We start from the raw sequence: 19694 nt of genomic DNA, 5'->3' as shown, positions 1-19694 counted from the left end.
GCTTTGTATGGTGCTCTGTCCCCTACACACACTTGGATCAAGCAGAAGCTCAGGTTTGTATTAGAAATATATTTAGTAAAAATCTAACTGAAAACAAAAGAGATACAATGTGGCTGGTCTCTGTCGGCAGACTGGCTGTGAGAATGGTAGTCAAATGGTGCTGCTTTGTTAAAACAACAAAGTGCCCCATGGAAAACTGCAACGAAGAAGAGACCATTGAGCACCTGCTTTTAAACTGTGAAAGATCCAAGTGTGTGTGGGAGAAAATGAAACACATTGGTTTAAATGTCACTTTGAATTATAAAGCTGTCTTTTATGGAGTCTTCACTGAAAAACTACCTAGACCACACCAGGACTTTTTCTGGTCTGTGATATGTGTGGTGGTGTCTAAGTTGTGGAAAACCAGGTGTGCCATCATTATGCGTCAGGTCTCCATCCCGGGTGAGGTGGTCTTTAAACAGATCAAGTCTGAGCTGAAAAAACAGAGGACAATGGACTTACGAACTAAAAGACCCACACCGTGGCACCTGTTGGCTCTATAATTTATTTTTATGGTTGTATTGATTGATGCACTATGTAAAAAAAGAAACAAAAAAACTGTTATTTTGATATTTTGACTGCATAAACTTGTACCTGAACAATTTTCCAATAAAGCCATTTAAAAACCCTAAAATGTAAGATCTCAGTAGGGACATATTCATTGTGTTTGGTTCTGTCCTCAAATCCAAGCATACTGGTCGGATATTTTACAAGACATGGGAAAAATATTTGGTGTGGCTTTGGGTATGAACCCTTCCTCATCTCTTGGGTCAGCCGAGTCAAGACACACTTGAGGTTACTAGTTCTAGAAGATGACTGTATGCCATCTTGGCATTATGCGGCAAGGAAAAAAAAAATTCTGTCATGGATAAAATGACAAGCCTCCCACTAAAACAAACTCTCATAATAGAATGCTTTACTCTTGAATATCTGACCTGCCTACTTAACTCTTCAAAAGTACAGTTTACAAAAAGATGGTCGCCATATCTTAACTTCTCCATTTCCACAGTGGCCTCAACGCTTCCAAGTATTCTCCTTGACTAATTGTGAAAGGGTTTATTCTTGAGATGTCTCTAACTGTCATTGATTGTGATTGTGTGACTGTGTGATTGACTGATTGTGTACTGTAGACCAATGTTGTACTGAGCAATTTGTTTTTGTTTAAAGAAAAAGAACACTCAATAAACATACTTGTGAAAAAAAGTGAATAATATTTCAGACAACAGGCCTACTGTCTCAATCAAAAAAGATAGATGGTAGAAGATAGCATGGTAACTGATTTTAAAGTAGCCTATTTTTCACTGTAGGGTAAAGTAGCCTATATCGACCAAACAGGAAATATACTGTAGTAGTCTACATAGGATTATGTAAATTTGAAGATGGAGACATGATGGAAATAGTAGACCTAGGTTCAGAATACATGCTACAGCAGACGCTGGGACGCGTCATCAGTGATGTTGACTGGGGTCGTGGGGTGTTTCGGGTCTGACAACATCATACACCCTCGCCCAGTAGACCCAGCCGAGGCCGATTACGACCCCGACCCGCGTCCCAGAAGCAGCCGCTCACAGATCAGCCTTCCTACTCTGTCTGCAACGTTGCCCGCGGGTTGATCATGCCCAATCCGCTGCAATAGAGTTTAGTGCTACACCGCAGTATTGAGAGACCTTCGGTGCATGGAGGTCTAAGGCCCTGTAGGCCGGGCACCCCCTTCGTCTCACCAGAACCTCCCGTGGAAATAGGCAATCCTACCATGCCGTGACCTACTGGTAATTGCGTGATTTCATTTTTAGTATGAGCAGTAGGCTGTAGCATTATGTACATGGCATTTGTTATTTAGTTTCCTAAATACCCGTGACCCTGCCTCATCTAGTGATTGTTCGGATTTCAGATGACAATATCATAATTATGTGTCTAGTTGCACATTATGGAAAGGGCCTTTCACATACTGGGTAGTGTAAACAAGATGCATTAAGTCCTATGGGGCATCCAATCTACACGTCATTGTATACCACCATTAAGTCACTATACAAATTAAATTAGGCTCTTTGTAGAAGTTGTGTGTGGCCCTTAAAAGGGCCTTTGGGTGATGTAGTTCCAGGCGGTTTACTTGGAGCTGGTGTACTTGGTGACTGCCTTTGTGCCCTCAGACACGGCGTGCTTGGCCAGCTCACCGGGCAGCAGGAGACGCACAGCGGTCTGGATCTCCCTGGAGGTGATGGTGCGGCGCTTGTTGTAATGAGCCAGTCGAGACGCCTCACCGGCGATGCGCTCAAAGATGTCGTTGACAAAGGAGTTCATGATTCCCATGGCCTTGGAGGAGATGCCGGTGTCGGGATGGACCTGCTTCAACACCTTGTACACGTAGATGGCATAGCTCTCCTTCCTGGACTTTCTGCGCTTCTTGCCACCCTTGGCGGCAGTCTTGGTCACAGCTTTCTTGGAGCCCTTCTTGGGCGCTGACTTCGCGGGTTCAGGCATGGTGAGATCTCGGTACTTCACAGCAACGAATGAAGTCAGTAAGACAGAAAGACAGAATGACTGTATTTATAGGCCACTGATGCAAATAGCACTGTGCGGCTCCCCGCCTGCGGTTTGTTGAGTTTCGTCGCGTAACTGTGACATGGCTGTATGCTCGTGACTGTGCTCCCTGCAGTAAAAAAGAAAAGAAAAAAGAAAAGCCAACCAGTCTTCCAGAGATTCATGAGTGACTATAAAACATGTCACTTTCAGCAAAAACAACAAATAAAAGCGCGGGGGGGGGGGGGGGTATCTGTTTTTCGATATTTTCTTCTGCAACTATTTTTTGTTTTTGCTGAAAGTGAAATGTTTTATGGTCACTCATGATTCTCTGGAAGACTGGTTGGCTTGGTTCAAGCCTTAAAACTCATTAAATAAGGAATTTTCGAAATGTCTATGCAGAAAATGTTTGGGGAATTCACTTCTGGGGCAAAACATGTCACATCATGACTGTTGAGCTCTATTGGTCTGCTTTTATTGGAAATATCTGCTGGGGAAAAGTTTGGCTATTACCAAATAAGTTTTTTGTCACTAACAAAGTCAAAGACATCTCCTTTAAAATGATTCACAGGTTTTACCCAACTTTATATGCAGAGGCTTAAGAAAGTTGCACCTTTTGTGGGGACCCCACAAAACAACTATGGAGTCAATGGTCACAATTTATTGCTGATCACATTTACCCTCACTTCTCTTTACTTTAGAAAAATGTATTGTTTGGATTTATTGAATATGACAGGATACTCTGCTCAGTTTTACTCAATTAATGAATTATTTTGACCAAATTTTACATTCACAGATCCAAATTCTTAAGCAAAAAGCCAAACTTTCCAGGGCTGACTGCCTACATCAAACAATACATTTCAACGATATCAACAAAAACAAATAACAAAAAAGCTGTTAAAGTGTACAACTACTTCAAGCTTTACAAGATATTAATTAAACTTGTTCCTTTTCTTTTTTGTCCAATTTAGTAACCCTCCACCCGGCGTGTTTTTGTTAAATTATGTTGTACACAGTTGTAATACATAATGTGTTGTCATTGTATGTATATACTTGTATGTATACTTGCTACAGAGTTGTAAAAAAAAAAAAAAAAAAGGCTCTCAGGAACTGATTCACATTTTAGTTTTAAGCTGAATCCTGACAGCAGGTTTGTTTATCTGCATATCCCACATAGGTTTCAACATTAAGCAAATTAAAGAAGTGACACTGACACATCTTGAAGGATGTCAAAATGGTAGGTATATGGACAACCATATACCTAGTGTAAGTTGGTTACTTAGTTAGAAAGAGTAAGGATTGCTCTTTTGTAGTGAGTGGGTGGCTCTTAAAAGAGCCTTTGGTTTGATGTCAGACAGCTGGTGGAGTTTACTTCTTGGCGGCCTTCTCGGTCTTCTTGGGCAGCAGCACCGCCTGGATGTTGGGCAGCACACCGCCCTGAGCGATGGTGACTCCGCCCAGCAGCTTGTTGAGCTCCTCGTCGTTGCGGACGGCCAGCTGCAGGTGACGGGGGATGATGCGGCTCTTCTTGTTGTCGCGGGCAGCGTTTCCAGCCAACTCCAGGATCTCAGCGGTCAGATACTCGAGCACCGCCGCCAGATACACCGGGGCTCCAGCACCGACACGCTGGGCATAGTTTCCTTTGCGCAGCAGCCTGTGGACACGGCCGACCGGGAACTGGAGCCCTGCACGAGATGAGCGGGTCTTTGCCTTTGCGCGAGCCTTTCCGCCGGTTTTCCCCCTGCCACTCATGGTGAAGTATTCTTTCTAGAGTTGAGAGACTCAAAAGAAAATGTAAAGCACAAGGGAAACCCTGGCTTATATATTCTGGAGTGGACGGGGCGGTTCCTGTCCGTCCAATCAGAAAAGAGGCTGCGGAGAAGCAGCGCGCGGCTGAGTTTGAATTTAGGCGGGTATTCAGAATCAGAATCAGCTTTATTGGCATGTAGGCTACACATACAAGGAATTGGGCTCCAGTTTGCTTTGCTCTCATAGTAAACACATACAGAGAAAAAATAAAGAAAGGTATGCACAATACCAAAAAAAACAGGCAACATTTTTACATTTAGACATAAGCAGAAATTTACAGTTAATTAAGTGTTGTGCAAAGTGTCTATTTTAAATATGTATTTATGAAGGAATGTAAATGTACAGTAACTACTAGTGTGGTGTAAGGAGTCAATTGTAAATATGTATACAGTATGAGGGAGTGTACAGGTGCAGAAGGCCCTACATGTGTCAATATGCCACATAGAATTGTAAACAGAGGCTTATACATGCATGTTTCCCGATATCGCATGATTATATGCCGTTCAACATGAAAGGAAAAAGTGGACATTGTCCAGAGGTTTAAATACAGATATTTCAGATATAGCACAGTTGTATGTCGTTCAATGTGAACGAGGCTTTGAGTCAGGTACTGCAGTTATTTCCCAGAAAACTTACATAAGACGGTGAGTGTGTGCACAGTAATTTAACACAGTATGTTATTCCACAGTAAGCTAAGTGATCAGGCTGGTGCATTCATCAGAGTGATGGCCTGTGGGTAGAAATTCATGAAGGACTGTTCTTCAATATAGCCTACTAGGGTAGATTTCTGGTAGCGATGGAGCCACGGTACCGGGCCTGTAACGACGAGGCTTCTAGTGCCGGGGCGCTCTTACGGGCAACCTTGGTGGCGAGCTGCTTCCTGGGAGCTTTTCCTCCAGTGGATTTACGGGCAGTCTGCTTGGTTCTGGCCATTGTAGAACAGTCAGTGCTTCATTCTAGAACACAAAACAATATGGTTTGCGACTCAGTGTTGCCAGGTGAGAAATGTTGAATTATCGTATATACCTGAGGGTCAAAATTATCGTTTTTGAAGGCAAATTATTGTACGCGATTATTGTACCGTCTTCCACAACTCATAGCCTCATCCAGGCAGGATTATGACATCACTGATGACATCACAATTGCTCAAGTGACATCACTGATGACATCACAATTGCTCAAGTGACATTGCTGAGGACTGATGATGTCACAAATCATGACATCAACAGACACAGCACACAGCCCACAAAAGATGATTCATGATGACCATGATTTAAATCAAATTTTTTAAATCACAACAACGTTCCATTTTAAACGAGGTGCTTTTTACTTTTAAAGTACATTTGACACCAGTAAGTACTTGCACTGAGTTAAATGAACAGCAAAATAAAAATACTTCTTGAATAGGAAATTCCAGCACTCTATCTACCACTGGTGGAACTAAAATTACGTTGTCCTAGGGGACATGATTGGCTGCAAAGACGTTGTGAGAATACATGTATAAAGAGACATAGGATCCATTAGTATATTGATTACAACTGTCATAAAAATGATCAAATTATCGTAGATTATCAATATGTCAACGCTGGCTGGGGTGACCAGATATCCCACTTTGTGAGGGACTGCAGAGCATTTTCATGCCTTTGCCCATGTCCCACATATTGAGATGGTGTCCCACATTTGGTTTTAGTTTTCAAAAGTCAAATCACAGTGTGTGAAAAGCAGAAAACAAGCCAGTCTTATGGATACACTATTATAACGCAAAATAATTTACAAGGAAATTGACTTTGTGTGATGGTGCACAGGTAAAACAGGATTCGTTTTTTTTAAACAATAGAAAATATTCAAATATATTTATAGATAGGGTACATTACAAAGTTATATCTTGCTGGATGCAAACGCATAGTGAAAAATGTGACAGATCAGGGCAAACACAAAACCACTAAAAATCATGAACTTCAGCATCCTATTTTGGGATGAAAATTCCCCTGAAACTGGTAGCCCATAAATTGGATAGAAAGCTCTTTCATGAAGTAGTGGGTGGCCCTTAAAAGGACCTTTGTGTTGTTGAAGCTCTAGCAGTTTACTTGGAGCTGGTGTATTTGGTGACGGCCTTTGTGCCCTCGGACACGGCGTGCTTGGCCAGCTCACCGGGAAGCAGAAGACGCACGGCGGTCTGGATCTCCCTGGAGGTGATGGTGCGGCGCTTGTTGTAATGAGCCAAGCGAGACGCCTCACCGGCGATGCGCTCAAAGATGTCGTTGACAAAGGAGTTCATGATTCCCATGGCCTTGGAGGAGATGCCGGTGTCGGGATGGACCTGCTTCAGCACCTTGTACACGTAGATGGCATAGCTCTCCTTCCTGGACTTTCTGCGCTTCTTGCCGCCCTTGGCGGCGGTCTTGGTCACGGCTTTCTTGGAGCCCTTCTTGGGCGCTGGCTTGGCTGGTTCAGGCATGATACAAAAGTTGTCGATATTTCACAGCAACGAATGAAGTCGCCAAGACAGAATGACTGTATTTATAGGCAGCTGTTACAAATAGCACTGTGCTGCTCCTGCGTGTTCATTGGTCAGTTGGACCTTCAAAACTGTTGCCCAATCAGAAGATTGTTGGTGTCAAGTTAACACAAGAAATAACATTTTTGATGTGTAGTGTCTTGGATTTTCAAAATAAAACGACTCCTGAGAAACCGACTGTAAAGCTGCCTCCACATGATAAAATTCAATTGTTCTACCATTACAGGTTTTCAGGGGTTTTTAAATGGCTTTATTGGAAAATTATTCAGGTACAAGTTATGCAGTCAAAATATCAAAATGATACAGTTTTTTTGTTTCTTTTTTACATAGTGCATCAATCAATTCAACCATAAAAATAAATTATAGAGCCAACAGGTGCCACGGTGTGGGTCCCCTAGTTCGTATGTCCATTGTCCTCTCTTTTTTCAGTTCTGACTTGATCTGTTTAAAGACCACCTCACCCGGAATGGAGACCTGACGCATAATGATGGCACACCTGGTCTTCCACAACTTGGACACCACCACACATATCACGGACCAGAAAAAGTCCTGGTGTGGTCTAGGCAGTTTTTCAGTAAAAACACCATAAAAGACAGCTTTATAATTCACAGTGACATTTAAACCAATACGTTTCATTTTCTCCCACACACACTTGGATATTTCACAGTTTAAAAGCAGATGCTCAATGGTCTCATCTTCATTGCAGTTTTCCATGGGGCACTTTGTTGTTTTAACAAAGCAGGACCATTTGACTACCATTCTCACAGCCAGTCTGCCGACGGAGACCAGCCACATTGTATCTCTTTTGTTTTCAGATAGATTTTTACTAAATATATTTCTAATACAAACCTGAGCTTCTGCTCCATCCAAGTGTGTGTAGGGGACAGAGCCACCATACAAAGCATTACATATTTTGACATATATGTCTTTGCTGGACATTCCAAACCAGTTGATATTTAAATATGCAAATTTGTAGACAAAATCACCATACAGGAGTTTATAATATGGCACTGAGCTCCGAGCTCGGCCTCTCTTCTTCGTCCAGCTGAGTGCCTCGCCAATCCACACTGCTTTCCTTTCTACTGCAAGTGTAGTAGTTTTACAATAAACAGTTTTTAGTTTTAAGCCCAAGTCAAAGGCACCTAGACCTCCCTCCTGTTTGCTTTTGTACAGTAGCTTCCTTTGTGTCACTTCCCTAGTCGTTCCCCAGATAAAGTTGACGATCATTTTGTTAATTTTAACCAGTGTCTGATCCTTGGGAGGGAAGACAGACGCTAGAAACAATAATTTGGATAATACAAAGGTTTTTATTATTAATATTCTAGATTTATAATTACTTGATTTATTTACCCATTTATCTAGTTCCTCCCTGATTTCTACTTGTTTGTTGTCCCAATTTTCTTCATAGGAGTTTATATTACTTACTTTTATTGCTAATATTTTCATATGATTTCTATCCTTTATACTAATAACAGGCCGGGTATCACTCTTTCCAAACCACACTCCTTCCGTTTTATTATGGTTCAGTTTAGCACCAGATACCCCTTCATATAACTGGAGGTATTTATTTATTATATCTAGTTCCTCTTGATTTTTTATGATGACTGTCACGTCATCGGCATAGGCCAGAACAGTTACCCGGTGTCCACTACTTGTTATTGTCCCGCTCCTTGTACCCTTGTACATCCTGGCAATTAATCCATTACTAAAAAAAATGAAGGGAGATAACAGGCTGAGCGGGACAATAACAAGTAGTGGACACCGGGTAACTGTCGTTGGCAGTGGACATGGATCAGAGGAATCAGCAGCAAGATGAGAAACTGATAACGAGATCCAAACTGGAGCCAAAACCATCAGAGTAAAAACAGCTGACAGATGCTCACATGGATGCTGCACTACCCACAACACTATACCAGCAAACAACATTGCGTAAAGCGTCAAGGTTAGATTTGTAAAACCAACATTTGCTCCAAAAGGAATTCAATCATAAAGTTAATCAAAATGCCACGAAAACATTAGGCTAGCTTAGTCAACACAGCAATCCCTCCAATGAGGCTGAGGGTGAGTGAGGCCTGCCTCCACTTCCGGCCCGCGCTGAGAGCGCTGAGAGCACTCAGCAGCAGCCCGGAGGTCTGAAATCTCCGACAACCAAAATCAGATTTTCGTACAGGCGTCATTTTGATAAACTAATCTCATAGTGGGAATCTTCCTGGTTACTTTTGGCGAGACAAAAAATATTACAACTTAAAGTGTCATATTTACAGAGCTAGACTGTATTTCAACCAGAGAGACACCTTTCTAGAATGACAATGATTTATTAGATGATTAGATACATGAGCCTGTAGGCACAGAGATATAGTTTTGGCGATTAGACTCCATCATGACGTCAGCTTGATTATGACGTCATGATCAGCAGGGGTAGATCAGCCAGGAATAGGAATGAAGATCCCCCCCGTGGAGTCTAGACCTGGTGGTGGTGACAGATGAGGTCTTGGTCTTGGTGGCGAAGCTTCTGAATCTGAGATCTCAGAGGACTGGAGGAGAATGGGGTGGAGGCGGGTCGCAGGAACGTACTGAAAAGCAACAGATCACACAGAGAAAGCGGAGAGCTTTTAGCTTTGACAGCTTGATAGTGATAGGCTGATGGGAAAAGGTGTCTTACTCTGATTGGCCTAAAATGAATGATACCTCCCACAAACAGTGACGCTAGATAGAAGCGGGAAAAGGGGTGATTGATGACGTAATTTATCAATGAGTGGGCGTGACATTAAAAGGTTTTCTCCTGACAGGGAAAGATGTGAATGAGGACAGGAGGGATGAATGAGAGCCAGTGACAACTAAAGGGTTTCTCCTAGAACAGGAAAATGCAGGTTGATTAAGAAGTGGTATGAGAGCTAGAGTTATATCCTGAGAGTGAAAGAATGAAAAGTGAGTGAATGAATGACATTAAGGTCTCTCTTATAGAATTTTAGCTCTAGCTACATATAAATACACAACGCACTGTGCGCATTCTAGAAACAGCAGCTCTACATTTAAGAAAGTTCAGAGGGGCGGGGAGCTCTCAGAGGTTCTAAATCAAGGGAGCTACTGCGCAGACTCTGGTTCACTGATCTGGCTGGATTTTGGCTTCAATAAAACATACAGGGAGGAGATAGGGACACTCCCTCCATTCATATATCTCAGTGGTCACGGGTCTTAAACAAATGGGATGGGAAATATTAATATTTACTATGATTTTATTCAGAAGTTACTGTGTCCAGCTCATTCAAAGATTATGTAAGGCACACTGTGTCCAGGCAAGACTGACAACCACAAGTTGTGGAGCTACAAAGTTAATTCTTTCAGTTTACATTTTTCTTTCTTTTCATCTTTCTTAATTTTAACAATTAAAACCGAAAAGGAAACTAAATAACAAATGCCATGTACATAATGCTACAGCCTACTGCTCATACTAAAAAGGAAATTGCACAATTACCAGTAGGCATACTGTTTCCATCATGTCTCCATCTTCAAATTTACAGAAGTCTATGTAGACTACTACAGTATATTTCCTGTTTGGTCGATATAGGCTACTTTACCCTAGAGTGAAAAATAGGCTACTTTAAAATCAGTTACCATGCTATCTTATTTTGATCGAGACAGTAGGCCTAAGTTGTCTGAAATATTATTCACACTATTCTTTTTTCACAAGTATCTTTGAGTGTTCTTTTTCTTTAAACAAAAACAAATTGCTCAGTACAACATTGGTCTACAGTACACAATCAGTCAATCACAGTCACACAATCAATGACAGTTAGAGACATCTCAAGAATAAACACTTTCCTTAGATAAAAATAAAATTAGTCATTGAGCAAGATGCCAAATTGCAAAATAAATTAGAAAATAAATGGGGGGATGGGGGGGGTTACACAATTAGTCAAGGAGAATACTTGGAAGCGTTGAGGACACTGTGGAATTGGAGAAGTTAAGATATGGTGACCATATTTTTGTAAACTGTACTTTTGAGGAGTTAAGTAGGCAGGTCAGATATTCACGAGTTTGTTTTAGTGGGAGGCTTGTCATTCTAGAACTAGTAACCTCAAGTGTCTTGACTCGGGATGACCCAAGAGATGAGGGAGGGTTCATACCCAAACTCACACCACATATTTTTCCCATGTCTTTCTAAAATATCCGCCCAGTATGCTTGGATTTGAGGACAGAACCAAACACAATGAATATGTCCCTACTGAGATCTTACATTTTAGGCACAGAGGTGAAAGCTTTGGGTTTATTTTGTAACTTCTGTTGGGAGAAATTTGCAAACTGCGCAGAATTTTGAAATGCAGCAGTCTAGCATGGTTACACACGGATCTTCTTTATGATCCCATATCTTTCAACTATTTATCATGTAGTCGCATTTAGGTGACAGCCACCTTTTTCATCCGAAAATAGAAGGATTTCTGAGTGTTAGGCCTATCTGTCACCAGATCTTTCCACTATATTATTATATAACTTTGCATCCCTGTATAATACTAATACATCAGCCTATTGGTTTTCTGCTTACGTTTGTGTACGGTTATATTTTGTATGACAATTTCCCTCACAGGGACAGTGGGGAAGTTTGGGCAGTATATTTAGTCTGATCTTATTACAGAAATAAACACAATATAGGTGACAAACGTCCTTTATTCAAAGACTCTTTGAGATGATCTGATCCGAGACCAGCAGAACAGCCTGTGACTAGAGAGATGGCAATATATGGAGTTAATAATAGAAATATTAAATTACCACAGTAGGCTACTACTAATAAAAACAACATACAAATGCATATTCTATGCGTATGTGCATAGGATATGATTGTATGTAGCCTATGGTTCATGACTGATGTTGGCAGACAATTCCCCCCAACATGTCACATTCCCGGAGTTGATCTGGCTAGTTAATCGGCTAGCAACTCGTCTATCCTGTCCCTACCCAAGCTCCTTGATCGGCCTTTGAGCAAGTAGCCCTGACTGCAGTACGCTCTGCCCAACTGCATACCCAACCCACTATTAGCACCCCTCCCTAGGCTACACACACACCCCTTTGCACCTTGTTGCGGGCCGCAAGTTGAGTATCACTGATCTAGTAGTTAAAATTGGCTAGTGGGCTCTATGGTGGTGGTGTCTGTCTCTCTGTGGCTGAGAATCGAGCCTGTGTAAGTGCAAGGTTTCTAGCTTATAAAACATAAGTACACCGTTAACATTCAGTTAACATAGGTCTAAGTGTGAATTTTACCAGCATCAACTGATTTACAAATTACTATTGTTTTATTCCTTGCTTTCAATTCAGATACGCTGAAATAAAATGAGTATGGCAGACTAATCCAATTCTAACTTTAAGTTTAAGTTTAAGTTAATTAATGTTTAATTTGTTGTTAACTAACTCTAACTGCTTATAAATAGTTTGAAGATAATGTTATTATGATCATGTTACCCATAACATGTAAAACATGTACTTGAGTTCCTATCTGTATGACTTTATTTCAGAAATGTGGCTCTAATCCTCTCTTACAATCTGGTTATCCGGAGTCGTTTTATTTTGAAAATCCAAGACTGTGTACAGCGAAAGTGTTATTTGCTGTGTTAACTTGACCCCGACATCTTCTGTTTGGGTGACAATTTTGATTAGGCGACAATTTTGAAGCTCCAACTGACCAATGAACACGCAGCTCGACAGAGATATAAACCTGTTCCCGACGTTTGCAAGTCATTCTCTGATTTTTTATTACAAGAACATAACGGAAAAATGAGTGGCCGAGGGAAAACCGGTGGAAAGGTTCGTGCCAAGGCGAAGACCCGCTCATCTCGTGCTGGTCTTCAGTTCCCGGTCGGCCGTGTCCACAGGCTGCTGCGCAAAGGAAACTATGCCCACCGTGTCGGTGCTGGAGCCCCGGTGTATCTGGCGGCGGTGCTCGAGTATCTGACCGCTGAGATCCTGGAGTTGGCTGGAAACGCTGCCCGCGACAACAAGAAGAGTCGCATCATCCCCCGTCATTTGCAGCTGGCCGTCCGCAACGACGAGGAGCTCAACAAGCTGCTGGGCGGAGTCACCATCGCTCAGGGCGGCGTGCTGCCCAACATCCAGGCGGTGCTGCTGCCCAAGAAGACCGAGAAGGCCGCCAAGAAGTAACCTGCTCCAGCTTGTCCCACATCAACCCAAAGGCTCTTTTAAGAGCCAACCACACTTCTAAAAGAGTTTCCCTTATTTTATCCTGAATATAGTTTTTCGATCAAAAATGCATGTCTACCTGGACGTTTTTCAAGATTTATGTAGGCTACTTTATGGAGTTTCATACAAAATACACAAGGCTACTTTGTAAATTAGCCTTTGGTTTATTCAGGATATAAAGCATGAGATATAATAAATGTGCAGGGAGAACAATCACTCAGCATGCTTAAATAGTATTTTCCTATATTTCATTCATGTCTAGTTTAGGAGCTCGGGCTATTTGAATGCTGTGGCGGTCAGAAGATGAAGCAAGACCAAAACGGTCACTCATCCCCTTTCTATAACGCCATGTTTTCCTGCACATCCCACATTATGGGCTACAATGTCATGAATTGAGAAGTTTTCATTCAAAAATAAGTGAGCTTTCTTGGCCCACTTTTTGTATTCTCATTCCATTCAAAAATAACTAAATGATTATCTTGTGTGTGACTAGACTAGAGGGTAACACTTTACAATAACGTACACAAATAATGTAGTAGTTACTAGTAAACTAATCATTAACTAATAGTTAATGAGTAGTTAATGTATAATTCATCATTAGTCAATCACTAGTTAATCATAGTTAATGAGTAGGTTGTTGTTGTTGTTGTTTATTTACACATATAAAAACAATTACAAAAGAATACAATAAATAATCAGCATTGAATGTGCAGGAGAATTGCCTAAAAACCCTCCAGGGGCTTAGGTGTGGCATTCTCCAGGTAGCGTATTATCATCAGATTTTCATCAGTATAAAATACCCCCTCCCATCCCTCCACCCACCCCCCACCCCACACACACACATAATGCATACAAGTGGAATAAACGCTAAACACTAAAGTGGGCACTTACTGTATGCTGTATAGCTTCAAGTTTTCGTAAGAAGAGTAAAAAAATGACAAGAAAATGAACAAAAGACAACAAAAATAAAACAAGCTATGTTTAGAGACAGCCATTAGACCACAGTTTGTTTAGGCAGCCCATAGGGAAAATATTTATTAGCTAGGAGAAGTGATTTCAATGCACTTTTGAACTTCTGTGAAGAGAAATCCAAAAGATGTGAAGGCAAAGAATTCCATATCTTGGACCCTCTGTAGAGTATACTGAACTGGGATTGAGAAGTACGGGAATGAGGTGGTCTGAGGAGACTAGAGCTGCATGTGGAGTAGTTATGAAATTGGTAACCATATGCGAACATGTCATGAAAAAAAGGGGGAAGGTCTCTTTTTAAGGAACTATGAACAAATAATCCAATCTGGAGATGGTTCACTTGATAAACACTGAGGATACCTAAATGAAGAAATAGAGGCTGGGAGGAGTGCCTTCGATGTACAGAGCTTATTATTCTTAGAGCTCGTTTCTGCAGACGGTATATAGGCTCAAGTTTGGTTTGGTGAGTACTAGCCCAGGCTAAATTACAGTAATTAATATACGGATAAACCATAGAATAATATAACATAGTGGCTACCTCAGTGCTGATCAAGTGACGGGTTTTGGCTAGAATACCAATACTCTTGGCCATTTTTGTAGATATGGCCAAGATATGAGGTTTCCAAGATAAAGATTCATCAAGCAGAACACCCAGGAATCGTGCTGAACATACCCTGGTAATCGATACGCTATCAATCACAATTTTAGATGAGAAGTTAAAAATCCCAGATTTAAGGCCAAAATAAATAAAATTTGTTTTTTTAATGTTCAATGATAATTTGTTAACTTTAAACCAAACGGACAGCTTGTCAAGTTCTTCATTTAAGACCTTAATGGTGACATCAGGATATTTATGCGAATATAATAGGTAGTCGTTAGTTAATGATTAGTATCTAAGTTCCTGAGTAGAGTTAATTGTTTGTTAATGATTAATAAATGTCAGTTCGTGAATATATCATATCTGTTAACTGTTTGACTCTTTCAATGTTATACTATGTTATAATGATAATAATTGCAACAATGTTTTTTTGTTTGTTTGCGGAGAAAGTTTTGTCCAGACAGAGGATCAATAAAGAATATCAGAAAAGGTTTTGTTTGGCTGATGCAGTTTGTTCACATCCTGTGGTACAAAGCAAGACAGACACTGACAGTGTGTGGGTGTGTGCGTGCCAGTCAATGGGATAATTAGGCCAGTGGTTCTCACATTTTTTCCACATAAAGGACCATTAAACTGACAAAAATTAGACCACGGACCCCCATTTGATAGGATTTTGTCCCACAGTCCCCCATATGATAATAAGATTGATGCTTTTAGATGTTTTATTACAGAAAGTATCAAACCCATGACCAAAATAGTCATTGTGTTACTTATGAATGGAATTATAGCTCAAATAAATTAACCCCCTTTTGGCTAGGAACCCCCTCAAGGACCCCTGGGGGTCCCCGGACCCCCATTTCAGAAGCACTGGATTAGGCTAGTCTAAAGAGAGCATGTAGCCTTGGAGGGTGTGCAGGCCAGAACTGATGAAGCAACTAATAGTTCCTCATTAGTTCCCATACTATAAATATTCTGGACCTTATTGTAAAGCGTTACCAGTTGCCCACAGCAGAGGAGCAGCTGTAACGTGTTGAGAGGCCATGTGAATGTGTCAAATGACTATTACCTCATGCTGTTTACCTGGGTTACAACAAATGTGTATAAGTGAGAGCCTACTTTAGATGTATCATGTAAGAAAGGTACAAGTCACTTCAGTTAATTCCAGGCTAGAAGTAATACACTGAGGAGATGTGGTTTAAATTCATTGTGCCTTTAATAATATGAACGTGCCTTTGTTGATGTCACTGTTCATGTTAAATTCATGTTAGTAAACTCAAAAGACAATAAGGTGTTCACACAGCTTTTTAATAATAAAATTCAAGCACTTTCAAGGTACCTAAACAAACATTTTTCAGACTATTGAAGCCTTTATCATCACATCAATTGTTTAGTTCAAAGTTACTGTAAATGCAATTGCAAAAAAAAAATAGTTTACAATATTCCTTTAATATAAAGGTAAAGTAAAGGTAAAGTCCCACTGATTGTCACACACCTGAGTGTGCAAAATTTGTTCTCCGCATTTGATCCATCCCCTGGGGGAGCAGTGAGCGGCAGCAGTGCCGCGCTCGGGAATCATAGGTGATCTATACCCAGAGCAATGAATGTATAGTTTCACTGTTTGTTTGACCAGCTGTGCATATGAACTTTCATTGTATGTTTTGATCATGATTATTCATTGCTTGCTTATTTCTAGAGTAAAATAGGATCTATGTATTCTAGCCTTCTTTAGTGTGAATTATTTTTCAAAGTTTCATTTGAAAGACCAGCTTATGTTGAAAAATCACTTTTCAATGAGTATATTCACATTCAAGCATATTAAACATGACGGTTAAAATCAAACCTTTTCCCAAACTTTCAAGACTTGTACCCTGAATTTTATTTTGGAGACAACGTCGCATAACCGGAAGCGTACTTTTAGTCTCTGCTAACTTGCCACAGCTGAAGTTCCTTTGAAAAAAAATGTGGGGGAGGACTGTTTGAAGGAGTTTGGCACCGCCCAGCAAAGCGCGCTCTTCCCTTTCTCATTCAGGTCCGCAAAGAAGGTTTATGAACTGAAGCTGTACATCATTTTGTATCAGTTTGTCTTTGTTTCCAAAGAATACACATCGAAGATGAGTGGCCGCGGCAAAGGAGGAAAGGGACTCGGGAAAGGAGGCGCCAAGCGTCACCGTAAAGTTCTCCGTGATAACATCCAGGGAATCACCAAGCCCGCTATCCGCCGTCTGGCTCGCCGCGGTGGAGTGAAGCGCATCTCTGGTCTGATCTACGAGGAGACCCGCGGGGTTCTCAAGGTCTTCCTGGAGAATGTCATCCGTGATGCCGTCACCTACACCGAGCACGCCAAGAGAAAGACCGTCACCGCCATGGATGTGGTGTATGCTCTGAAGAGGCAGGGCCGCACTCTGTACGGCTTCGGAGGTTAACTTCATTTACCAACGACACAAAGGCTCTTTTAAGAGCCACACACATCTTCCAAAGAGTACATTCCTGTTTCTTATGCTAGTCATCACTGATAATAATGTAAACACACGTCTATTGCTCTTCAAGCAACATTAGTACACTTTTCAAACTAACTCATACTTTGTTTGAATACCTATTTACATGCATGCAAGCTAGTCGCCTTTCGAGCCTAAAATCTGTTGTGCTGTGTAAACTGGCAAAGCATCACCAGCTTGCAGAAACTTAAGTCCTGTTGCGTCACCGGTCATCTTTTTGTGTGTGATATCTCGCCCCCCCCAACCAAAGGCCAAACAATTCAGTAGATGTCATTAATAGAAAAATTACATCCCCATCCCACCCACCCCCTCTTCAACCTCTGGCTCATAACCTAAAATAAATTCAAGACAAGGTCAGACAAACGACACAATAAGGCATACTAAATACAAATTAAAGGGGGACATATCTCAGGGCTGAAATAGAGATAAATGAACAATATAAATGGTAGGCTACAATCTTAAGTTAGAGATGTGAACTCACCAGGCCTAAAAAAAAAATGAAGACCAGAAAGGTTCCCATATTTTTGTAAACTTTCCTATGTCGTTAGTCCTAGTATATCTAATTTTCTCAACAACAAAGGATCAAAACATGAATTGAAGTGTTGCATTGGCCTGATGGCATCTGTCACATAAACTTTATGTGACAGATCAGGCCTTTATGTCATAAAGGACTTGTCTGGTTTTATTCTAATGATTCTCACCTTGGTCCAGTAGCCTAGACTCTGTGAAGAAGCTGTAATTGAATGAGGCTAAGGTGAGCACAAATAGATGAAGTATTAGACCTTAGAGATAACTTCATCCCATCCCACATCTGGGAATGTATAGTCGAGATCCTCTTCCCAGCGTTGCTTAGAGATTACAAAATAGGAGTAGGCGTGAGAGTGGATCAAGCCATACAAGCGAGAAATAGGCCCCCTGATATCAATAAGAAATTAATAATAATTGGCTGATGTTATCCAAATCAGATTTAGGGGGGACATTTGGAAATTGTGGATCTAGGTATTTCTCACAAGGTGGCGAACTTGAAAATATTGAAAACAAGATATGGCTGGCGGAGATTGTATTGATCAGAGAGTTGTGAAAAGGATCCAAATACCCCATCAAAATATACGTTTTAAGCCTTTTCTAGACCAGCTGCCAAATGCATCACCCATGAAGGAGGGAGGGAATAGAGTATTTTTAAGGCTGTAGAGACCATAATGTCTCCTAAACTGACTCCATATCTGGACAGATAGGGTTTGAACTTGTGCAAGCAGAAGCCAGAGGAAGAGATGAAGATAGAATAGCTGAGAAACAGGCAGATCTACAGGATGCCTCCTCCATTCCAACCCATGCAGGAGCCCAGTCACAAAGCCCATAGTGGCCCTGAAACAGATGAAGAAGGCTACCAGTCATCTTAACCAAACAAATAAAGACCAAGCAATGCTGGATTCAGAGTAGAATATGTCAATGCACTGAATGTGAGTTGTTCCTTCCCCCACTATTGGAGCTGTTTATTGCTTTGTGCCATTATACAATGTTTCTGATACAATGGAGTTTAAGATTTGTCTTTTAAGTCTAAATGGGGCCATGAGAGGGAAGACTTATTACAAGTTAATGTTTGAAAAATGCAGAGCAATTTAATGCTATTCTATTCTATTCAATTCTATTCTATTCTATTCTATTCTATTCTATTCTATTCTATTCATGTACTTCAAAGATCAAAGAATTGTTAATGAAGGAGGAGGAGAATAGTCTGAGTCCGCGCGCGGGAAGTGAACCGCCATCTGGATCTCAACCAATCAGAATAGACCTACAGGGAGCCGCGCAATGCAGCAGGCCACAGTCACGCGACGAAACTCAACCTATCACAGGGGGGGAACCGCATAGTGCTATTTGCATGAGCTGCCTATAAATACAGCGTTTCTGTTAAGCGGACATCATTCTCTGCTGTAAAGTACCAGAAGTCAACATGCCTGAACCCGCGAAGCCAGCGCCTAAGAAGGGCTCCAAGAAAGCCGTGACCAAGACCGCCGCCAAAGGCGGCAAGAAGCGCAGAAAGACCAGGAAGGAGAGCTACGCCATCTACGTGTACAAGGTGCTGAAGCAAGTCCATCCCGACACCGGCATCTCCTCCAAGGCCATGGGCATCATGAACTCCTTTGTCAACGACATCTTTGAGCGCATCGCCGGTGAGGCGTCTCGCCTGGCTCACTACAACAAGCGCTCCACCATCACTTCCAGGGAGATCCAGACCGCCGTGCGTCTTCTACTTCCCGGTGAGCTGGCCAAGCACGCCGTGTCCGAGGGCACCAAGGCCGTCACCAAGTACACCAGCTCCAAGTAAACTGCTAGAGCTTCACCACCAACACAAAGGTCCTTTTAAGGGCCACACACTACTTCCACAAAGAGCTCCTATTACTCAGTTCTGTTGCATGCGTTTGAATAACTAAGATGTAGCCTACATCAAAGCAAGCTGTGAGATAAGTTTGCTACTGGAATCATGACTGAACATGCTGAAATTGCATGCAGCAGCACCGTTTATTTCATTGTAGGTATGTTTAGATGTCCCCACATT

The 19694-nt window shown here is 41.4% G+C and overlaps 2 protein-coding genes and 4 pseudogenes across 6 annotated transcripts; 3 read left to right on the top strand and 3 right to left on the bottom strand.

Annotated features, from left to right (window-relative positions):
* Nucleotides 1–2145: 2145 nt before the first annotated feature.
* Nucleotides 2146–2520, bottom strand: LOC310790517 (histone H2B pseudogene; annotated as a pseudogene). The gene has a single exon. The product of its transcript is annotated as a histone H2B pseudogene (transcript).
* A 1407-nt stretch (nucleotides 2521–3927) lies between these two features.
* On the bottom strand, nucleotides 3928–4311 carry LOC310790512 (histone H2A pseudogene; annotated as a pseudogene). Its single transcript has one exon. The product of its transcript is annotated as a histone H2A pseudogene (transcript).
* Nucleotides 4312–6451: 2140 nt separating this feature from the next.
* On the bottom strand, nucleotides 6452–6826 carry LOC310790515 (histone H2B pseudogene; annotated as a pseudogene). Its single transcript has one exon. The product of its transcript is annotated as a histone H2B pseudogene (transcript).
* Nucleotides 6827–12652: 5826 nt separating this feature from the next.
* Nucleotides 12653–13036, top strand: LOC310790513 (histone H2A pseudogene; annotated as a pseudogene). The gene has a single exon. The product of its transcript is annotated as a histone H2A pseudogene (transcript).
* Nucleotides 13037–16753: 3717 nt separating this feature from the next.
* Nucleotides 16754–17065, top strand: LOC310790520 (histone H4; the record flags this gene model as incomplete). Its single annotated transcript, XM_083652211.1, has 1 exon — nucleotides 16754–17065. The coding sequence occupies one exon, from the start codon at nucleotides 16754–16756 to the stop codon at nucleotides 17063–17065; it is 312 nt and encodes a 103-aa protein (XP_083508337.1).
* A 2023-nt stretch (nucleotides 17066–19088) lies between these two features.
* On the top strand, nucleotides 19089–19463 carry LOC310790514 (histone H2B 1/2; the record flags this gene model as incomplete). Its single annotated transcript, XM_083652209.1, has 1 exon — nucleotides 19089–19463. The coding sequence occupies one exon, from the start codon at nucleotides 19089–19091 to the stop codon at nucleotides 19461–19463; it is 375 nt and encodes a 124-aa protein (XP_083508335.1).
* Between the last annotated feature and the right edge of the window lie 231 nt (nucleotides 19464–19694).

The sequence above is a fragment of the Poromitra crassiceps genome, assembly GCF_964638095.1.
Source record: "Poromitra crassiceps genome assembly, chromosome: 15".
In the NCBI taxonomy this organism is placed as follows: Eukaryota; Metazoa; Chordata; class Actinopteri; order Beryciformes; family Melamphaidae; genus Poromitra; species Poromitra crassiceps.
The sequence above is the reverse complement of the archived record's forward strand: the minus strand, read 5'-3'. Positions and strand labels throughout refer to the sequence as shown.